The sequence below is a fragment of the Nyctereutes procyonoides genome, unplaced genomic scaffold (genome assembly GCF_905146905.1).
Source record: "Nyctereutes procyonoides isolate TBG_1078 unplaced genomic scaffold, NYPRO_anot_genome, whole genome shotgun sequence".
Lineage (NCBI taxonomy): Eukaryota > Metazoa > Chordata > Mammalia > Carnivora > Canidae > Nyctereutes > Nyctereutes procyonoides.
The window spans coordinates 5,394,087-5,408,510 of record NW_026575020.1 but is presented as its reverse complement, the minus strand read 5'-3'; the positions used below and the strand labels follow the sequence as shown (position 1 = coordinate 5,408,510).

The 14,424-nt window shown below is 57.7% G+C and overlaps 1 protein-coding gene across 3 annotated transcripts; it reads right to left on the bottom strand.

Moving 5' to 3' along the window:
- Window positions 1–34: 34 nt before the first annotated feature.
- Window positions 35–12,218, bottom strand: PCGF2 (polycomb group ring finger 2). Of its 3 annotated transcripts, none has more exons than XM_055322312.1 (10): window positions 12,077–12,218; window positions 5,285–5,436; window positions 4,604–4,700; window positions 4,237–4,292; window positions 4,103–4,153; window positions 3,790–3,898; window positions 3,551–3,605; window positions 3,363–3,461; window positions 2,253–2,333; window positions 35–1,707 (listed from the first exon to the last, which is right to left on the bottom strand). In XM_055322312.1, the coding sequence occupies exons 2-10, from the start codon at window positions 5,394–5,396 to the stop codon at window positions 1,330–1,332; spliced, it is 1,038 nt and encodes a 345-aa protein (XP_055178287.1). In that variant the 5' UTR covers window positions 5,397–5,436; window positions 12,077–12,218; the 3' UTR covers window positions 35–1,329. The 3 variants fall into 3 exon arrangements, with proteins under 3 accessions (XP_055178287.1, XP_055178278.1, XP_055178294.1); XM_055322303.1 differs by lacking the exon at window positions 12,077–12,218 and adding an exon at window positions 11,759–11,830; XM_055322319.1 differs by lacking the exon at window positions 12,077–12,218 and adding an exon at window positions 11,759–11,830 and having other exon boundaries at window positions 3,363–3,458.
- Window positions 12,219–14,424: the final 2,206 nt, after the last annotated feature.

The window sequence follows — 14,424 nt, the reverse complement described above, 5'->3', positions numbered from 1 at the left end:
CTGTCCCCTATCCCCCAAAGAACTACAGGTTCCGGAGAGTATGCAGCATTTATTACAAAGCCAGGAGATACAAATGTCCCAGGGCAGGAGGAGGGTACAGTCACCTCAGACACAAGACAAGGTGCAAACACAGACAAACCTGATGGGGAGGGGGGCAGGGTCCTGACCCCAAACACCTAGGTTCCAAGGGAGTCTTGCCTCCTCACCTCCTCCCTAAGCTGATCCTATGTACATTGGAGGAAAAACAAGTGTGCAGGGATCTGCTGGGGTCTGCCCTTCAGGGGGCAGTCCACTGACCTCTCAGGATGGAGCCAAGGTCAGAGCTTACAGGTTTCCATCTTGTGCTTTTAGTCTGTCCTGACTTAGCCTCAGCTGGGGGCAGGGAGGGGACTGCAGGGCTGATGGCCTTTGGCACAATCTGGGGTCTGTGCTTGTCTGAGATGAACCCCCCTCCACCTCTCCACTGCACCCCAGGCCCCCAGGAGTGCTAGCCTTGCCAGTCAAGGCTCCCAGCTGGGGGCAGGGGCAGGACCCGGTGAAGTGGTTCACATTGCTAAAGCCACAGTGGAATTTCAAGGGCTGAGGCCTCCCGTGGCCTGAATCTTCTCCTCCACAAGATAAATGATGCAAAGGCCACACACATGGGGCGGGGGGGGGGGGGGGAGGCAGAACTATCTATTCTTTGCACAAAGTTTCCACTGCAAGAGGAGGAGGTAAGGGAGATGCCATCTCTACCACCCACTCGCTCCTCAGAACCAGGGGATAAACTGCATTTGTAAAAGGCACTGTCTTAGCGATTCTCTGGACATTCAACAATGGGGGGTGGGGGTAGGGGCACCAGTGGAGGCAGGACAGCAGCCAAGATGGGGGGAAGAGAGGGGAGGCCCCACATGCAGCCAGCTGGAGTTATGTCTAAAGCTCTGGGGACTGGGAGTGCTCCCTGAACACCCCATCTGCCCTGGGGAACAGGAGGAGGATGGAGCAGAGCTTTACTGAGCCTCAGGTGGCCCCTCTAGCCCACCTCCAGGCACCCCCAAAATGAGAGCAGGGCAAATGACACAAGACCCCCTAAAAATGAACATTCCACCCCCCACACATACACACACACATAAAGTTTGTTTCCTGTGGCATTTAAATTAATCTGGTTGGTCCATAGAAAATAAGTATGTATATTTGGTTTTTCCTATGTACATATATATATAGATTTATTTATAAAACCCACCCCCCACCCCTAAGGCGGGAGGAGCTGGGGAAAGTCAGAGGTGGAAAGGGGGCCCAGAAAAAGTGGAGGATGGAGAGGCATGGCTGGAGGACAGAGAGGGTCTCTCCTCAAGTTAAGGGGGGCACAGGAGCTCCGTTGACAGTCATCTTGCGCCCCCTGCTGGTGGAAGATGGTGTCTGCAGGCAGTTCGAGGTACCCCCGTTCGCAGCTGCGGTGGCCCCACCGGCTGTGGCAGGGGGAGTGGGGGAGGTAGGGTGGGTGGCCGGGGGCCCATGGGAGCTGGGGGAGCCATGGCAGGGGGTGGCTGGGCTGGGCAGGGAGGAGGAGGTGGCTGGCAGGGTAGCAGGGCTGGGAGCCTTGTCGCTGACGGACTCACACTCGGATGCCCCGCTGGTGTTGGTACCCTCCGAGGGGGTGGGTGCTGTAGGCAAGGTGAGCCGCCTGCAGGCTGGCTGGACCCGATACTTGAGGGGAAGAGGCCCATTCTGCAGGGAGAGGGGGCAGAGAGAGGCAGGGAAGGGGAGGGGGTCAGGGGAAAGAGGCTGGTCAGGCAGCAAGCTGACGTTCACCCCAGAGTGCCCCAATGGAAGAAAGGGGTCCAGGCCTTGGAGATGAGGGGATAGGCAAAGCTGAGGGACCAAGCAAGGCCAGAGATACAGGAGCACACAAAGCCCCAGAGAGGCAGAAAGAACACGCAAGGCCACAGGCTGGAGAGGAGAGGGAGGTTGAAAAGCAGGGAGCAACATTTGCTCCTCTGTAGCCACCCGACCCTACTTTCTGACCCAAATTGGGGCATGTCATCTGCCAAAGGATCCTTTTATACTTCAGAGTATGGCAGGTCATCATCAAAGGATGGCTTGGAGGCTGGTGTGGTGTGGCAGGCCACCCTGGATACACCCAGCTCTCGGGACAAGGCACAAACTGTGATTACTGGTCACTGTGTGGTCTCTGTGGCCATAGACCGATGCCAGACCCTGCAGGGTTCCCCTCCCGGCATTGCCCTTGCCCTGCGCCATCCTGCCCAGCTCACCCGCCGCCAGGGATAGATGTAGGCGATATCCATGAGGGTGTAGTATTCCTTCAGTGGCTCATCCTCATACAGAACCTCCACCTAGAGGAGGACACGGAGGACACTTTGACCCTGGTCAGGTTCAAGGCTCCAGCCATTTGGCAATGAGGCTCTAAGCCAGGGGTAGGAGACGGGACACTGGGGAGGAAGGGTTAGCAGGTGTTCCCTGAGATACTCTGGGGTTTCATGGTGGGTTTGACTTCGCTACCAGACTTGACCCAACAGAATTCCCAACCACCAGATGGGAAAGGATCCGGAGAAAGTCTCCAGATTGTTAACAATCCCTGCCTGCAGCCATCCACACAGTTGTCTGGGTCCCCTTTTATCTTGGGCAGAGATAATGGGGGCAAAGAAAAAGCCCTGCTGAGAAAGATCTCACAGAGAAAGGTGGCTCTCACCCAGGCTGCAGTGGAATGACCCAAGGAGCTTTAAAAGAAATACCAGTGCTTGGATCTCACCAGAGATTCTGATTTAATTGGTATGACGTAAGTTGAGTTTTAAATAAAGCTCCCCACCTGATTCTGACCTGCAGCAAAGTTTGGGATCCACTGTCCTAGAGCCTTGATACCCAAAGTGTGGTATTTAGACTAGGAGTACTGGCAGCACCTGGGAGCTTGCTAGAACTGCAGAACCTACTGAATCAGAATCTACTCTTAGAGATCTTAGAGATCACTGACACATTCGCATTCGCATTATCAAGATCTTAGAGAATCACTGACACATTCGCATTTGAGAAGCACTGTCCAAGAGCGCCGTTGGAAGTCCAGACCGGCCTTCCTTCAGCCAGCTGCCCCAGACAAGACCTTATATTTTTGCACCTGTACCTCTGCCACAGTTCTGAACGTGCAAGTATGCATGTGTGCACACAGACATGCACACACACTACTCGTCATCTTTGTCCCAGCACCCTGGAACACTGGCTTCAACAGATAATGACTGCCCCACCCTAATCTTGGTTTCAATTACTCTTCTCTTCGAGCTCAATCACACAGCCAGTTCAGAACAGTGGCTGAGATGCACAGATTGTCACACACACACAGACACTCAGTTTCTGAAGGCCCAGGGACTCACCTTGTACTTGCTGGGCACATCCATCTTGTTGCGAAGAAACTTGGCGAGATGCATGACGGTCATGGCTGCTGGGCATTGCAGGAATCGCACCCCTGTCTGCTGGGGAAGAGGCACCCAAGGGCTGGGGTCCGTTCCAGGCACTCTCTCCCAGCCCACGTCCCACTCCTAAGCAGGCCCCTAGCACTCACCTTCTCCTTGTCCCCATCCCCATTCTCCAGAGGACCCTTCTTTTCCTCCCGGTCCCTGGGGGAAGGACAAAGAATGAAGCTAGGGAGACCCCGGAACCGGCAGGATCCCCTAATCCCCTAATGCACACATCCAGAAGGCCCTCCCAAGGGTCCTTTCTCTTCCTAGGGGGAGGGGTCAGGGTGGGAGAAAGGGGCGACCCACCCTAGAACCCCAGAAGACCAGCGTGGGTCACACTTGCCTGACACCTTCGTAGAACTCGATGGAGAGGCTGACGATCTCGTTGTCGCTCAGAGCCCCCTTCTCCTGCTCCAGGACCTCGCCGCGGTCCTCATTGGAGCCATTGGGGACTGCAGAAGAAGAGAGCTCTGAGGGGGTGGCCTAAGAGGGCAAAAAGAGCCCCTCCAAGGACCCCGGGACCTCAGCGTTCATCGGGGTGAGTCCAGCCATCCTCCAGGCTGGGACGGTGGTGTGGCGGTCTGTGCAAGAGAGACAGCCCGCGTGCCGGCGGCAGCACCACACGCTCCCGCGAACGGACACGTGCACACACTCACCTTCAGTCAGGGGGTACGCTGCGTAGAAGTCCCGCCGCCGTTTCATCTCATCTGGAAGAGGGAGGCAGGGTGAGGATGGGAGCACCAGGTAGGGAAGTGGGGGGCAGCAGGGCAGACAAAGGGTGTGCAGATACCTTTAAAAAGCCCAGGGACCAGTTTATAGACGATGTCTTGGAGGGTCTTGTCAGATCTGGAAAAAACGTACGGAGTCCTGTGGGCGACCACTTCACCCTCCTCTCCCCAGCCAGGAATCCCTACTCCCACCTCCCTTCCTTGATCCAGGGCCCAGCTATCAGGGTCCCTAGAGGTGTGGTCTTTACCCCTCTGGCATTTCTCAGCCTAGACAAGCTGGATACAGAACAAGGGGAGGGGCAGGGCCCTGGGTTGACGCCCTGTGCTTCTCCCCTCTGCCACCTTGGTCGTCAGAAGCAGGGACGCCTGAGGACAGAAGGCAGCTGCCCCACAGGATTGGCGTGGCAGGAGGGACAGCGCCAGGCCCACCTGATGCTCAGCAGCGGTCTGGTTTTATGGACCTGCACATCACACATGGGGCAGTACTTGTTGGTCTCCAGGTAGCGCACGATGCAGGTTTTGCAGACTTAGGGGTGTGGAGAAAGAAAGCGGAGTCAGAGCCCCCTTTGTAATCCAGGACCAACGCTCACTGCTCACATTCAGGTATCCCCTCCTCTCCAGCTTGTCCCCACAGCTAGCCCACTCAGAGGCTCAATGTGGTCCTATTTTGCATAGATGGCAATCGCCCCTTGTCTATCCTTGGAGGACGGAGTGTGGGTGTGTTTGTGTCAGACCAGCGTTGTGTCCCAAGTGGGTGAGCCCCAAGTCTGACGGAGTACAGAACAAGAGCCAGCCTGTCGGGACACCTCCCAGGGTCCCTGACCCCTTGCCACCAAGCCCAGAGTGCACGCGAGGGGCACCTGCATCTTCCAGGACTGCCAGTGCAGGGGACCCATGAGGGTTCAGTGAAAGCTTCTGAAACAAACCTCTGGGCTGAACCCTCGAGGCTCCCCACCCCAGTAGTCTTCCTGAGACCAGGGACCACCACCAGACATGTGGACACGTGCACTCTTCAGGGCAGGAGCTCATGCTCTGCCCTCCCAAGGCCATGCCCCTCCAACCTGGGCAGAGACCGCCCACCCTGAGAAGCAGCCCCTCCACCCAACTCACAGGAATGCAAGCACTCCACGATGGTAGTAGCATCAATGAAGTACCCCCCGCAGAGGGCACACATGAGGTGAGGATTCAGCTCCGTGATTTTGATCCGGGTGGTCCGGTGCATGATGCCGGGGTGGGGGGCAGGGGGCCTGGGGAGCGTCACCCTGAGAAATGAGAGTGGAATCAGACATCCAGAGACCAGACAGCCCTTCCCACAGTCCCCTCTGCACCACCCGACATCTGGCCCGAGGCCCAAAACCCTTGCTTTCTGCCTCCCAGGCTAGACTGGCTACACGACTGGGACTGGCTCCTCCTGGTCCCTGTGTGTTCCCTGGACTGGGGAGCTGTGGAGAGTCCTACGACCTTGGGCAATGAGGTCAGGCTCCATCTCAAGAGCAGGAGCAGTCTGAAGTAAGAACAACTCTCCAGAGGATATAGGGAGGCAGGAAAAATGGAAAAGAATAATTTTTAAAAATGTCCCTGATGTTCCCCAGCCCCATATTCTCTCATGTGAGTGCTAGGAGCTGAGGAAACATAGATTCTCCCTCTACCTGGATATGAGCCACCCCCCAACTGCCGCCTGGGTCTCTCTGCTCCATCCTCCTCTCCTTCCATCCCAACACTTCTTCTTCCAGGAAGCCCTGAAAACACCATAGGCATGGGCCACCCTAAGACTAGAAGGAGCACCTCATCGCTTGTCTTCCTAGCTCAACATCCAGCCTGGCCCTGGGTCTGGTGCTCATATGCCCACAGTGGGGACCATGTAGCTCCAGCCTGACCCCGGCCCTGGGCCCTGAAGGTAATGGCAGAGAGCCTGGGCAAAAAGAAAAAACCACTACCACCCCTTCCACAGGAATGCGGCCACCGTTCCCGGGTGGACAGCACACTGCACAAGTCCCCCTGGATCCCAGGACCTCCGTCTCATGCAAATCCACGAATTCCCCTATGTGGGCACATCTCCACAGACTGTCCAGTGACAGACCGCAGGCTCTCGGGGATGCCTGCCAAAGCGGGGCAAGAAAGTTCTCTGAGCAGCAGCCCCGAGACCCAGCCAGGCCTTGGCAGGGTCCAGACAGGTCAGTCAGAGCTGAACTCTGGATTGGCTGAGATGCTTAACTTCTTGATCTAGAAATCAAACCCACACCTACAGAAGGCCCCTCCCTCCTTCCTCTTTCCCAGCTAAAAGTCCAAGGGGTGGGGCTCGGGAAGGTGGCCAAGCCCCCAAAGACGCCTTCACAACACACACCCTTCTCTCCTTTCCAGAAAGATTTCTAAAGCCACCACATTGGGTTTTCTAGGACCAGAAATTCGCAGCCAGGATCAACAGTTTCTATAGAGACCCCAGGATGAGTTTGGCCAGGACCCAAACAGCCAACAGAGGCTGGCCAGAGACCGAAAGAGATGGAGAGACGCACAAAGGCCACATGTGGGTGAGACAGCAAATCTGCAGGGCAGACGGAGGGGAAACGGGCAAGCCCAGGGAGCCAGTGGACACGCAGCAACCGGGCAGCAGCGATCTGGCTTTGGGAAGGAGGGGTGCCTGTCTCTCAGAGGGCAGCCCCAGGGCCAGGCCCTCTCTACAAGGGTTCCCCCTTAAAAATGATGCAGACTCGCTGGCTACTCCACTGTTTGGTTGTTTCCATAGTAACCCTGGCCCTGGCAAGATGCCCAAATATTATTACAACCATCCAGAGAGCAAACTCCCAGTGCCTGTCTCACTGAGTGTGTGTGTAATATCCATCGGATGTGTACGTGATGTCTGGGCCTCCAAAGGCACTTTGTGTGACGGCCTTCCTACGTGTATCTGGGTCTAGATGAATCTACATGTGCACGCACAGAGAGAAACAACACATTGTGGCTGATGCTGGGTGTCCAAGTTGCCACGGATGCATCTTGCACCCCCGTCTCTCTCACACTCTCTCTCACACACACATACACACACATGTATATACACACAAACATGCAGGCGCCTCCCCCTGCCTTAGTCACCTCATTCACACATTGGCTGTGTTTTCAAAACAGACATTTTCTCTTAAGAATTCCCATCCAGTTCCTGTCCGGCAGACTGCAGCCTCAACACAAGGGAGTTCCTAGACAAGTGGCCATGACCTTTACCCTCTCACTTCCCTTAGCATAGGTGAGAATTCTGACCAAGATTACCCCTCCCACACCAGCTCCTTTCTAGACGCAGGGGTAGAGGGAGCCCTGTGGTGCTTACAGAATGAAATATTCCTCCTCCAGTGTAAGAACAGGCCCCCTCACTGTGCTCCCTGCTCCCCCCACCCTATCCCCAGGGGCCTCAGACTGCTACCTCTGGGGCTGGGGGCGGGGAGAAGCACTGATTGGCTCTGCACCTGATTGCCATGGTTACCTGCAGGGCCCTGCCAGCAGGTGCCAAGAACAACTGTAAACAGGAGCCCAGGCGCACCTCCCAACCCAAGGCCTCAGGGCCCCACACCTGACACCCAATTCCTCCCCCGTTGCAGCTAGTGGGTGTATTATGGGAAGGAGAGGGAAGAGGGGTGATGGTGGCTGGACCTCCAGCTGTCATCACTCTAGGGAAGACATTGGGAAATGGGAAACAGCCTGAGGGAGAAAGAAACAAAATCCACAGAGGCCATGGGCCATTTGGAAGTGGCTTCTGTGGGGCTCTGGGGGCTTTAACAGGTCAATTCCAATGATAGCAACACAGGGACGTGAGCACTGCCCCCCACCTCAGCGGCAGCCAAGTCCTTCAACACTTTTTATACTCAAACCACTGTCTTTATGAGAACATGATCTCTGGGTAGCCCATGTTCCTGGCCCCTGGGGATCCAGGTCTCTGCTACAGTGGCAGCAAAGGACCTCGGGTGAGCACCCAGCACCCAAGCCCAGTTCCTCCTGGCCTTTCAAGCCGGCATTTGTCTTTCCCCTTCCTCAAAGTCCCTACTAATTACAGACCCCCCCACCCCGCCTCTGTCCTAGCCAGTCTTTTGCTGGAAGCTCCCTGCCATTTAGGCCTCTCTCACTGCCAGGTTTTGTTGTTTGTTTTTTTCCATTTTCCTCTGCAGGATAGCCTGTCTCTGATAACCCAGGGGTCTCTGCTCCTTCAGATGCTCTGAGATAGCATTCTCTGCTCTGCCTTTCCTTCACATGAAATTAGCTCACTCCCCCACTAGAGCATCATCAGGTCTTGGGAAAAGTCACTCAAGGTCACATCCCAACACCTAGAAAAACAGAAGTAGTAGAAGGGATCTTATAAGCCTCTTCTCCAGGGGCACTTGGGTGGCTCAGTTGGTGGAGCATCTTATTCTCAGGTCATGATCTTGGGGTGGTGAGATCAGAGTTCCACGTTGGGCTCCCTGCTCAGCTTGGAGTCAAATTGAGATGCTTTCTTCCTTTCCTTCTACCCCTTCCCCTCACCCCTGCTCTCTTTCTAAAATAATAAATAAATCAAGGGATCCCTGGGTGGCTCAGCGGTTTAGCGCCTGCCTTTGGCCCAGGGCGTGATCCTGGAGTCCCGGGATCGAGTCCTGGGTCGGGCTCCCGGCATGGAGCCTGCTTCTCCCTCCTCTGTCTGTCTCTCTTTCTCTCTATGTCTATCATGAATAAATAAATAAATCTTTAAAATAAATAAATAAATAAATCATAAAAAAGAGGAGTGCCTAAGTGGACTTCATGACTTAAGCTTCTGACTTTGATTCAGATCATGACCTCAGGGGTCCTGGGATTCCGCCCTGCATAGGCTCTCTGCTCAGCAGTGTCTGCTTGTCCCTCTCCCTTCTGCCCCTCCCCCTGCTCATGCTCTCTTTCAAATAAATAAAATCCTGAAAGAAAGAAAGAAAGAAAGAAAGAAAGAAAGAAAGAAAGAAAGAAAGAAAGAATCTTGTCCAATCTTTTAATTTTCTTTTTAAAAAAATTTTTTTTTTTTTATGATAGTCACACAGAGAGAGAGAGAGAGAGAGAGAGAGAGAGAGAGAGAGAGGCAGAGACACAGGCAGAGGGAGAAGCAGGCTCCATGCACCGGGAGCCTGACGTGGGATTCGATCCCGGGTCTCCAGGATCGCGCCCTGGGCCAAAGGCAGGCGCCAAACCGCTGCGCCACCCAGGGATCCCAATCTTTTCATTTTCCAAGTGAAGAAAGGTGGCTAAGATCACCCACTAACACAGTGGCAGTCCTAGGACTAGAAACTGCCTGACTCCCATTCCAGTGCTCTTGACACACTGGCACACAGGCTGGGCTCCCCACTCATTTAAGAAATCAGTAAGCCTGGCCTGACTCCATCCAGGTAGGTAGAAGGTAGAAGGACTCCAGGTTCCCTAGAAGACCACTCAGTGAGCCTTCTGGGAGGGGTCAGAGTCTGGCACAAACATGACCTTCAGCACACATTCTCGCTTTGAAGCAGGAAGAGGGGCAGGGAAGAATCACCTCATCCCACTTCCATGGAACAGGTAGGAAAACTGAGGCTCCATGGAAGTACAGTGAGCCAGAACCTACTGGATCCGCTTCTCTTCGAGGTGTCATGGGTCCAACTGAACAAGCTCTGCGTGTATTTGTGTGTGGAGGGGGAGTACAGGGGCCTGCCCTGGGACAATGTCAACCTCTCAGTGTTCCCTGATCCTTGGACCTGGAAACTGCTTCTCCTGCCAGCAGCATCGAGACATCCTCTCATCTCCTGAAACTGGGCTTATTGCCCCTCACAGCTTCCTAAGACCAAACAAAGACAAAATCCCAAAATATGCACACAGAGCTACACACTGCCGAATACACACATATGCACACAAAGCCAGACACACCCCCTCCATTTCTCTCACACAAGGCCAGACACTACACACACACACACACACACACACACACACACACACACACACATCCCAGGCCAGACACACCCCATCACACACACAGCCAGACCAGAGCCCAGGCCCACACTTGCCAGATGCACAAGCCACCCCCACCTACCCCAGAAGCACACAGTATGACATGCCTGCCTGAAACCAGAGCTGCAAATACCCACTAACCATTTATGCATCCCTGGTCCACCCAGGGTAAATTATAACATAAGTCTTCCAGCAACAAAGGCAGTGCAGCTCCCAACCTCCACTCTGGGGGCCAGAGGCTGCAGGAGGTAGGGTGGGCATCTGACCTGCACAAAGATGCAGCCTCTTCCTGTTCAGGCTCTCTCCATTCCCATGGCAACAGCTCCATCAACCAAGATCTCTCCAGCAAGGCCAGGGGCAGTAGAGAGCACCCCCCCCCTTGCTGCCCACCCCCAAAGACTTCCACTTGAACCCCCCTCAAACTACACAGGGTCCGCATCCTGGGTCCAGGCCTCACCTGGGGTCTGTTTCTGGCCTCATTCCTCCAAAGACAGCTCTAAGACCTCAATCCCCAACTCCAAACCAGGGAACCCCAGGGAAAACCTCCTAGCCCAAAAGCTGCAACAGAGCTGGCTTTATGCTCCAAGCAGGAACACCTCGGAACAGAGTGAAGGCGGGAGGAAGAGAAATTATAGAGTTTCAGGAACATATACAAACTGCAAGAGGTCCAGAGAAGGAGGCATCAGAATAGCGGGAGACAACCCGGAGACAAACCCTCTGCCTCCCCGGGAGCGACGGGGAGCCCAGGAGAGACTGAGGCATAGATCTATGTATGGGGAGAGGGATTTCTCCAAGAGACAAAGACCGGGGAGACGCGCGGGGTAACACTTCCACAATATTTACAGGCAAATGCACCACCCCCAGGCCTCTTCCTTCCCCACCTCAAGCCATCCGGAGCAATTCTGGGCAGATGGGGGCAGTGGGGGAGGGGGAGAGGCAGGCCGGGGCCCTCCGTGGAGGCAGGAGGGGCAGTGGCGTCCGCGGGCCAGAGGTCCCACCCCATCCGCGGGCCGGGGCGGGGAGGGGGCGGCCCGGGGCTCCAGGCAGGAGGGGGCCCGCGGGGCAGACCCCTCCCGCCTCCGCCGGCGACGAGAAATATCGCGATAACTCTCCCCCCATCTCCATCCTGCTCACTCCTCCCGGGCTTCCCCCCGAGCCCGGGGCAGAGGATCCGGGACCCCAGTTACCCGGCGGCCGCTCCTACCTTCTTCCCTAGAGTCAAACTTTCGGCGGGGCCCAAGGAGGGGTGTTCCGGAGAAAGAGGCTCCGCCGGGGTGGTTCGGGGAGGGGGCGGGGCGCCCAGTCCCGGGCCAGGGGGGGAAAGGGACCCGCTGGGGGGGTGCCCGGGAGGCCGGAGACCCCGCGCGAGGAGGAGCGCCCTCCCCCGGCCCCGCCGCGATCCAAAAGCCCTGTCGCCGGGCCCCCGGCCTCAAGTCCTTGCGCGTCTACGACGCCCCGGTGCCCACGGAAGGAGCGGAGCGCGCCCCCTCCCCAAACCCGAGGGGGCGGTAGGGCAGGGCCAGGGGCCGCTCGGGCTCGCGGGGCCGGCCAGGGGGGCAGAGACCCGGCGCGGCGCGGAGCCCGCAGCCCGCAGCCCCCGCGGCGGCCTCGGACCCTCCCCCTCGCTACCTTGGGAGCAGGTCTGCGAGGGGGCTGCGGCACAAAGAGGTGGTGGTCGAGGGAGACGCCAAATCGCTACAAGGGGGAATCCGCTTCGGCCATCTTGGAAGGGAGGAAAGGGAAAAGGGGAGAGAAAAGGGAGAAAGAAAGGCGGACGGGGCGAGCCAGGATAGGGGCTGGCGGGGTGGGGCGGGGACGCGAGGAGCAGGCCCGGCTCAGAGTCTCCCCCTCCCACAGGGGTGTGTAAAGAGGGATGGACCGGCCCCCCAGCCCCGTTCCGGTGGCGGGGTAGGAGGAGGGAAGGACACGGAGTCCGCCTCCACTTACCTGGGCTCGGGGTCCGGTGGGTCTCGGGGAAGGGGGGATGGGAGGGAGGGAGGGAAGGGAGGGGAGGGGGGCCGCAGCCGTGTCGCTCGCTCCGGCGGCGGGAGGGGAGAAACCTACGGTAAGAAAGGAGTTTGTGAAAGCGGCTTGGGGTGGGAGGGAGAGAGGGGAGGGGAGGGGACGAAGGGGGGAGGGGAGGGACTGGGGCTGGGGGGGTACAAAATGGCTTTTTTCCTCCAGACAAGAGTAGGTCCCGCCCACTACTCACCCACGTGACCTCATTCCTTTAGGGTGTTTGCGGAGAGGGGAAGAGGAGGGGGGGGAGAGGCTAACGCGGCTGCCCCCACGCCGGGTGCGGGGCCCCCTAAACTGGGACACGACCTCACTCTTCCCAAACTGCCCGTGAGCCTGGAAGGTGCATCCTCTTCTCTGTTAACCTTCTCTGTTAACCTCCGTTAACCCTTCCTGCCTCTCCCCAAAATGTGTGTGTGTGTGCCCCCCACCCCCTGACCCTGCGATCCCCGCCCCTAAGCTGGGGCGCCTGGAAAATGAAGACTAGGCTGAAATGAGGCTCGTTCTGCAGTCCTGCCCGCCTCGGCCCGGGCCGGTGGGCGCTGGGCTGGGGCAGCGGACGCGACGCCTCCGGCCACCCGTCCAGGGTATATTCATTCACTCCTAGTGACACTCCCTTAAAATTAATAACTGCATAACTGCAACCGTGGGAGAGAGCGTGTCCTCGCCACCCCCCCTCCCCCGGCCCCTCTCGGCGGCCCGATCACCGGCTCTAAAAGGCAGTCCCCCCGGGACCCAGCTGGGGCGCCTCGGGGGAAAGGCTGGGGGTGGGGGTCGGTCTGCTGGAGTGGAGGCTGGTGTCCCCCGCGTGCTCGCGCGGATAAGAATGGAATACAACTTGGGCCGGGAGACAAGCTGAAGACGGGGACTCGGGCTCCGGGTCCGGGACACAGTAACCCGGTCCGACTGGACTAGAACACCAGGCGCTGGGTTTCGAAAGTGGGCCCGCGCTTTTACTCCTGCCTTGCGCTGCTTCCCGCATTTTTCTCCGGGGCGCCGATCGCGCTCGCAGCCCTGCACGGCTGGTGCGCCTCCCTCGGCCGGGCCGCGGGAGGAGCCGAGCGAGCGCAAAGGCGGCTGGTGCCAGTCCGCCTCCGACCGCCGCTCGAGCTCCTCCCAGGGCTCGGGCTCCCGTCGCCAGTGGCTCCCGCCGGGAGGGGAAAACGCCGAGGGAGGCTTGGAAAGGCGGGGAGGAGCGGCCGAGGCTGGCGCCGGGGAAGCCAATCGATACTACGTTACGGCGACGACCCGGGCCCTGCCTCGTTAGGACGGTCGATTCGCTTATTCGTTATTCAAGATTTATTAGAGATGGTCGCTGGGTCTGTCCCTCCAGAGAGCTCGATTATCCGGCCAGACGGGCCATTAAGCGCATTGGCGGTGGTGGCTCGAGTTAGGAAATTAGGAGACGAATCCGCAAGCTTCGGAGTGCCCGCCGCCTCCTCTTCTCTCCGCTCTCGCAGCTCAGGCCCACCCGGAGCTGGGCCCCCCGGACTGAAGGCTTTCACCCTTTGGCCAGCGACCAGGAGACCTGTGGACACTGGCCGCCCAGTGACCCCAGCTTCAGCCTTCAGCCCACACCGGCCGAATGGGGGCGGGGAGGAAGAGCCTGGGCGGGAGAGATTTCCTCCCAGAGCGGGGGGGGGGGGGGGGGGGGGGTGGTCTGAGAACCCGCAGGAGAAGGGAGAAGGTCTGGGGGAGGACCCGGTCACCTATTCCCCTGTACTTGCACGCGGAGACTGGGATTTCCCCGCCCTTCCTGGAAAGGGGGCTCTTGGGGAGGACACACCCACTGTTCTAGGGCAAGTGTGTCGCCAGCCTCCCGAACTCTGCCAGGGAAGACTTGTGCATCCTCTACTGTCCCCTAATTGCCCTGTGGGGCAGTAGCGCAGCAGGGACTCCTTGTCTGTCACTCCAGCTAGAAGATCTGGGGGCAAGGCAAACTGTAGGGGCTTCCTGAAGATCTCCATCACACACAATCCACCTGGGACCTAGGGGGTATGTATGTATGTATGTGGGGGGTGGGGGAGGTGGTCTCAGTTACTAGGAAGAGGGCTGATAAGTCCCTGCTTCCGTCCTTTATCCGGAGCGTTGCAGCAAGGGGGCCCACCGAGCTGGCGGCGCATCCATTCACGTGTCCCTCAGTCATTAAGTGCCAGTCACTAGCAAATTATGAGACACAGAGATGAAGACCCCACTACCACTAAAACTTCATTTTAATCATTTCCATCCTCAGCCACCTGTCTCCACATCCCTGACCTTTCCTGAATTATCAGGAGAGC

Excerpts from the sequence above, each read along its gene's own strand:
- PCGF2 (XM_055322312.1), bottom strand. The coding sequence starts at position 5,396 with ATGCACCGGACCACCCGGATCAAAATCACGGAGCTGAATCCTCACCTC. Across the intron at positions 4,701-5,284 it reads CGTGGAGTGCTTGCATTCCT|TCTGCAAAACCTGCATCGTG; the intron begins GTGAGTTGGGTG and ends CACACCCCTAAG. Across the intron at positions 3,462-3,550 it reads GGGATGGGGACAAGGAGAAG|CAGACAGGGGTGCGATTCCT; the intron begins GTGAGTGCTAGG and ends CCTCTTCCCCAG.